Consider the following 7,500-nt stretch of genomic DNA (forward strand, 5'->3'; position numbering starts at 1 on the left):
GACTTCACAGAGATAGGACCTCCTGCCCTCCCAGTATCCACTAGGCTCTTTTACCCCACTGGACAGTGTAGTTTTCTTCACCAGGTTTGAGACGAAAAATTGCCTAACGCAAAGAATCCCCTTTGTAGCTGGACTTCTGTCACAGTGGCCCGGCCTTGGAAAACTGTAGAGGAAGACAGCTCCTATCCTCTGTCTCTTTCTAAAGAAGGCTTACTCGTTTACAATGTGTTAGATGTATCCAGGTGGCTCTCTTCGCTATTTGACTGTGGTAGATGTTGACAGTAGCACTTTGTAGGGTCTGTCCCACTTGGGCAAGTGGCAGTGTTTTCTTTGGAGGCTGTTGATTAGGACCCAATCTCCTGGCCCAACCTTGGTTTCAGCTTCACAGGTTCCTGCGGAGCACAGAGAGTTCTGAGAGCATTTTGCTAATTCACATTTTTGCCATATATTCTGCAAATGTATATTCAATCTCTTAGTCTGTTTCAGCAAATGGTTTGAGTGCTGAGGCAGTGTAGATTCTTCCATACATCATTTCAAACAGTGATAACAACATTCATGCTTAATATCACTAATTTCACTCTAAGATTCTCAAATTGCTTTTAACAGTTCGGTTCATTCTTTTCTACCAGTCCTGCTGACTGGGGGTTGTATGAACAGTGATTGTCTATGGCTAGACAATATTTCTTTCTTTCGTTGGGATTTAACTCAATAAAATCAATAATGAATGATTAAACATCTTTCTCATGAAATATAAAGTACAAATATATGCTTACTATCCCCACTTATTGAGGCATGTTTTCACCATGGCTCAATATTGCAGCATATCTTTTAATATTGTGAGATCTAATTCTTCAATTGTGTATGTGTCAGATGGTTGTTGTAGTTTGGCCTGGTTAGTGGCCTTGTCTGCTTTGTGGTTTCCCAATGAAACCGGGTCTTTTGCATGTGTGTGCGCAATCAGTGCAATTAGTTCCGCTGCCTGTGCGGAATAGTGTGGAAGTAGTGGCTATGCGTTCAAGGTTTATTAGCTTGAACCATCAACAAACAATAGTTAAATCAGCTTCTGGAAAAGGCATATCTTGTAGGTCAGCTCTGGCTGCCATAGTTTTTATCTGTCCTCTGCCGTAAGTAAAAGTGTAACTGGGTTAAATGTCACGCAGCGCTCAATATTGATATGAGGCTGAGTGAGCAAAAAAAAATTAAATAAATAAAAATAAGCATGTGGAACTTTCAGTGTAAGTGTCTGTTTAGTACAATAGGAGCAGAGGCCTGCACCGCCAAGGCTGCAGCCACTGCTGCTTGTAAACATTCAGACATTGCTTGGGCTACTGGATCTAGCCGTGTTGCCTAGTATGCCACTGGTATCAACTTTAAGTCCCCACTTATGCATTAACACAGATGTTATATAACCTTTTTTTTTTAGTCTACAGTTTGTATGAATGGCTTTGTCATGTCATGGAATGTGCTAGGACAGCAGAACTGACCAACAGTTGTTTTATCTGTTCAAATGCCTGCTTTACATTTTCAGGCCTTTTAATAATATCTCCTGCTGACCTGGGCTGAGAATATAGTAAACTCTGCAACATTTGTGTTTCTAACTCGTGGTTAGGAATCCATTATCTCAGAAGTTAGTCATTCTCAGAAAATACATAATTTATTTCTTTGTCTGTGGCTGAGGTGCTTTTTAAGATAGCTTTACTTTAGTGGACCATAGCTGCTAATGTTTGTGGCCTTGTTTCTGCTAAAAATCCTAACAACGCCAGGGTATGTTGTTTACAGGTCTTCTTATCTGGAGGAACAGCACTAGATGTTCAACAACAATTGACTGTCCTCGAACTGTAGCTAAGTTTGAGCTCATGGCTTGTGAGAATACAGTCTTTTGAGCCAGCACTCAGCCCCCACCCATCCTGTCTTAGTCCAATGTATCAGTCTAGGTTAATGTAGTTAGTGTGACAGGCTTACATTTCTCTTAAAATCTTTTTTTGGGCTTAACAGTGTATATTCTATACATAGTAATATTTTGGGACATCATTGTTTCATTTATTCTAAAACCCATGTATTGTTGGAACAATTCTAATGCCCAACCCACATCACATCTCTTCCTAATAAGTTTGTAGGGCATGTTTTTGAAACATAATCTGTATTTTGAAATATCTCTCCTGTTTCAAACTCTGCTTTTAGATGTCTCTTTCTTCTTACAACCTTACTGTTCTGGGCATCTAATTCTCTGATTACTGCTCAGCAGGCACCAAAGTCACATAAAACAAAACAAAACAAAAATCATTGGCTTTCTTGCCACCATTAACGTTAGCTTTGCTCTGTTTGGTGCAACCAATAATGTAAAAACATTTTCAAATCAGTGTTACAATTTTCTTCTTGTTGTAGACATTTTAAACCACCTCTTATTGCTATTATCATGTGCGTCTTCTGCTTTTGACGCACTTTTTCCCATTTGTAAGTTATTTTATGTATTTCTCTTAATACCTCTAATAATAACTGCTCTTGAAACCTTTTAAATTACCTTTATCTTATTCTTCACACTAGGGTTAGTTATGTTTCTATTTTCAGACTCTCATAGTTTGTTCTTGAGATCGCAATGCTGAGTCAACCCGAGCCCGACCAGAGGTCCTCCGTCTCTCTCGTTTTGTGAGGAGGTTGAGGCCAGGGGATTTCCCTGGGGTGATCAGTCCCCTACTGGTTCCGGGTCAAGGCATCTCAGTAATGCGAAATCAGTCCTTTAATTACATAAATTATGACTATAATTATCTGTGTTTTACCCATTGTAAAAAGTGTGTCTCAATCCCACAGAAAAATAACACAGGAGTATCTCTGACTCTTGCAAATTCTTTCAGGAATATATCTAAAACAGTTAGTATCAACCCCACAGGTAACACAAGGTAAGGGGGAATGGATAGACCTTTAAGAGACTTCTCCGGAGTCGTCTAGAAATAGGTCTAGAGAGTTTGTACAGGCTTCCAGTGGCCAAGGGGATATATCTCTCATTTACCCCGAAGAGTTTGTACAGACTTCCAGTGGTCAAGGGGATATATCTCTCATTTACCCCGAAGAGTTTGCGGAGGACCCCCTACCACACAGGTTTATCTCTCATTCACACCCCGAAGAGTTTGCGGAGGACCCCCTACCACGCAGGTTTATCTCTCATTTACAACCGAAGAGTTTGCGGAGGACCCCCTACCACGCAGGTTTATCTCTCATTTACACTCCGAGAGTTTGCGGAGGACCCCCTACCACGCAGGTTTATCTCTCATTTACAACCTTTTTACACAGCTAGCAAATTCGTTCAATACACGAGGCAAGCAGGAATATCTCTAACAAGTTTGTAACCTTAAAGAATTCCTTCTCTACCCCGCGGAGAACAGGCAACACAGCCCCACTCGAAGACACGTGTACACAAAACCGAAACAAACAATACACCAACAATATACTACCGTGCACTTACAACAAACAAACAATATACTCACAAACAGCTCGGAGTCCACACCCTACAGTCCAATTCTTTTCCTTCACTCTCGGCTCTCCCCGCTGGCAGGCCCTGGCCTCCTTCCAATTCAAGTTGGAGGTCTTTAGAAAAACAGAGTCTCATACTCCTCCGTATGGTTCAGGTCCTGATGATTAGCCCAGCGTGGAGAGCCGTTGAGGTTGTTGGAAATCCCGGTCACGAGCCCCCAAATATGATAGGTGAAAATTCACCCTAGTTACCTCAGGACTCCGGAGCTGCATATAAGTATATTTATTAAACAAACAATATTTGCAATCGGGCTCACTCCCAGCACAAGGCTGAAAGTGAAGCAATGATAAACACATCACACAAGGTTTATATAGACAGAAGTTGAGCATTCAGCAGGGATAATCACGTGGTGGATTTCTCACGTCCGAGGCAAGGATGGAAGTTTTGCAAGGTTGGAAGAAGCACAGTTCGACCCTTCTTATCTCTTCTGGTCTAAACATGCTCTTGTACATATGCAGACTAAGTGGCACCTAATATTTTAAGTTACACACGCACACAGAAACACAGAAAAGCCATGTTTCTGTTTTCATAAGCACATGATTCATACAAGGAATTAATAATACAAGGCACTTGATTATTATATTCTTAAGTCATTAACAGTGTTTGGAAATTATCTCCATCACACACACACACACACACACACACACACACACACACACTTGCATATGCAGACTTCACTATTACTTTGTCACGCTCTAATTGTCCTCCATTTAGGAAAACAGCCCAGCAGGCCACCAAAGGCCCAGAAGTGTGTGTGCGTGTGTGTGTGTGTGTGTGTGTGTGAGTGTGTGTGTGTGTGTGTGTGTGTGTGTGTGTGTATTTTTGCAATATGCCTCTTCAAAGACGCACGTCTAAGAGAGTGTGTGAATGGACTGTCCACAAGGAGGCTGGACTTGGCCTTCAACAGCACATTCCTCTGCACACACACACACACACACACACACACACACACACACACACACATGCAGAGACCCACTCTGATTCACACACACACACACACTTACAAAAAACACTCTCATAGAATACATAAACACACACACACACACACACACAGACACACACACACAACCCAACCCAACTATGCAGGAGCCAGACTCTCATTTCCCACAGACCCTCCTGCCAAAGCAAACAACTGAGAGGAAATGTCTTTCCCTCTCTCTCTCTCTCCCTCCCTCTCTCGCTGTCTCTCTCTCTCCCCTTTCTCTATCTCTCTCTCCCTCCCACTCTCTCTCCCTCTCTCTGTCTCTCTCTATCTATCTCTCTCTCTCCCTCTCTCTATCTATCCCTCTCTCTCTCCCTCTCTCTATCTCTCTCTATCTCTCTCTCACTCTGTCACAGTGCATGTTCAGGTGTTCAGTGCTGAATTATAGATCCTTGTGAAAACCCTCTTCTCATCCATTTTGGAGTGAGAGAGAGTGTGTCTAACTGTGTGTGTGTGTGTGTGTGTGTGTGTGTGTGTGTGTGTGTGTGTGTGTGTGTGTGTGTGTGTGTGTGTGTGTGTGTGTGTGTGTGTAAAAGCCAAGTCATGACTCCTCTCCCCAGAGTTGTGTAGATTGTGTGTGTGTGTGTGTGTGTGTATGTGTGTGTGTGTGTGTGTGTGTATGTGTATGATTATATGTGGCCGTCTTCTGAGTGAGTGTGTGTGTGTGAGATTGTGTGTGTGTGTGAGATTGTGTGTAGTCAGAGAGACTGTTATGTCTGGAGCTCAGGACTTCCTATAGAAGCAGACCGCAGACAGGAATGTGTGTGAGTGTGTGCGTGTGTGCGTGCGTGTTTGTGTGTGTGTGTATGTGTGTGTGTGTTGTTCTGTTGTATCTGCCTTTCTCAGTGGCTAGGCTGTTCTCACTGAGCCTGTCCTTGGTCAGGATGTGCCTCTTTGATGTGCCTCTTTGATGGTGTAAAGATACTCTGCTAATTAGATAGCATCATTATCATCATTATCATCATTAGCATCATTAGCATCATTAGCATCATTCTAATTGGGTTGTGATTTGGTTTGATTGCCCCAATGTTCCAAATACGGTGTCTTGCTTTGTTTCATAATTAGTTTAACTCTGGTCTAGGGTCAGCAGTGTTGGTGTGAGATTGATGGATGTGTGTGTGTGTTTGTGTGTGTGTGTGTGTTTGTGTGTGTGTGTGTGTGTGTGTGTGTGTGTGTGTGTTCGTGTATTACACAGGTTACACTATGAGATAAAGTTATGAGGTATGAATCTATGAGACTATGAGGTAGAGTTTAGACAATTCAGACAGGCAAAGTCACACACACTCACACACACTCACATACAAAAGGATCTGTAGACCTGTGAGCATGACCACGTTTGGCATCTGTGTGTGGGTGAAAGAGGGATCTCAGAAGTGTCCTGGTAAAAGTAGCACTTCTAACCTTGTTCTATACCCTCAGAAAGAATTTTGTGTGTGTTTGTGTTTGTGTGTGTGTGTTTGTGTGTAAAAGCAGCACTTCTAACCTTGTTCTGCTCCCTCAGAAGAGAGTTTGAGTCCTAAGTTACAAGAGTGCTTGAAATTCCTGAGTGTGTGTGTGTGTGTTCACATGTCCTGGCAGGTTTTTCATTCAGCCCTGGTAAACATCTTCACACAGACGAGTACCAACCTGAGGGTGCCAGAGTGTGTGTGTGTGTGTGTGTGTGTGAGAGAGAGACTGTGTGTGTGTGTGTGAATCATAGTTCCATTCTCTTTAAGTTCTCACAGCTACGATATAAGTACCACTAACCTCTTCAGCATCTACAGGGATGTCACCTATATCTCACATTACTGATAAAGCATATAGAATCTATATGATACTAATATTTCACTATAGTGATCAGGCACATAGAATGTATAGCACACTTATATCTCAGATTAGTGTTCATGAGTCCAGGGGTGTGTTCGAAAACTCTTAAAATGCTGTCTTAAAGAAGAGAAGGAAGGACTGTTCGAAATCCGTTATTCTGTCTCTTCCGGTTTTATAAGATACCTTGAAATCGCCCGCGTGACGGTCATTTTTCAAGGTAGCATCGATGCAGCCTTGATGCTGCCTATTACCCATACATCTGTGCGCCAGCTCCCTCCGGCAACTGCAAATTGTAAACAAAGATGGCGGATCAAACTCCGCTGACGGCCGTGTTTTGTATGTAAATGTACATCTTTCGGCGTTTTCTCGCTTAGATTTTTCAAAAGTTACCGAGAAATAGACACTGTACTATCCGATAACACCGTTATTGTAACCAGCAATAATGGTTGTGATTTGCGAGGCGTCAGTCAGCCAACTTTCTAACATTAGCACGTTAGCACATACACGTTAGCACATACACACACACACACACACAAACATACACACACACACAGATAGCCTAACGTTCTTTCAGTGTACCAACGTCACATCTTATCATACACGCTATCTTAAAAGACCGTTCGAAAACAACAGTTTTTTGAGATACCTTCTCCCGTAGAAATATCTCGCGTCAGACACCTGTCTTGACGAGACATCAAGGTAGTAAGACAGCTATCTTACTTTTAACAGTTTTCGAACACAGCCCAGGTCTAGTATGCTCTAATTGTCCCTCATATGTAACCCAGTGCTCTATGTGACAGTGTTCTATGTGACAGTGTGACAGTGTTCTATGTGACAGTGTTCTATGTGACAGTGTGACAGTGCTCCATGTGACAGTGTTCTATGTGAGTCCATGGCAGACTCCCTCATATGTAACCCAGAAGCTGACGGCTCTTGTCCTCTGTTGTCTTCTCCCTCTGCAGGCCCAAAGCCCCCTCCCAGCCAAGAGGCCCAAATGTGACCCAGGTTACTCACCCTCACCTGCCAAAGACAAGCAAGCGGATTGGCTGCAGGTGCTGTCTGCGTCTGCCAATAAGGTGAGTTGATTGGCTCTGTGTGCGGTTGCTGACTGGCCGAGCAGGGGGGAACTGAGGGGTGTGTGGCTAGCATGATGATGTGGCTAGCATGATGATGTGATGTGGCT

General features: G+C 42.9%; 1 protein-coding gene across 1 annotated transcript in view; it reads left to right on the forward strand.

The window, feature by feature from the left end:
- skib (v-ski avian sarcoma viral oncogene homolog b) overlaps positions 1–7,500 on the forward strand; it is a 52,753-nt gene that overhangs the window by 32,457 nt on the left and 12,796 nt on the right. The window contains exon 2 of the mRNA XM_042707725.1: positions 7,280–7,393. Coding sequence (XP_042563659.1) covers positions 7,280–7,393 — 114 coding nt within the window. The remainder of the gene's footprint in view (positions 1–7,279; positions 7,394–7,500) is intronic.

This window comes from Clupea harengus, chromosome 5 (assembly GCF_900700415.2).
Source record: "Clupea harengus chromosome 5, Ch_v2.0.2, whole genome shotgun sequence".
Taxonomy (NCBI): domain Eukaryota; kingdom Metazoa; phylum Chordata; class Actinopteri; order Clupeiformes; family Clupeidae; genus Clupea; species Clupea harengus.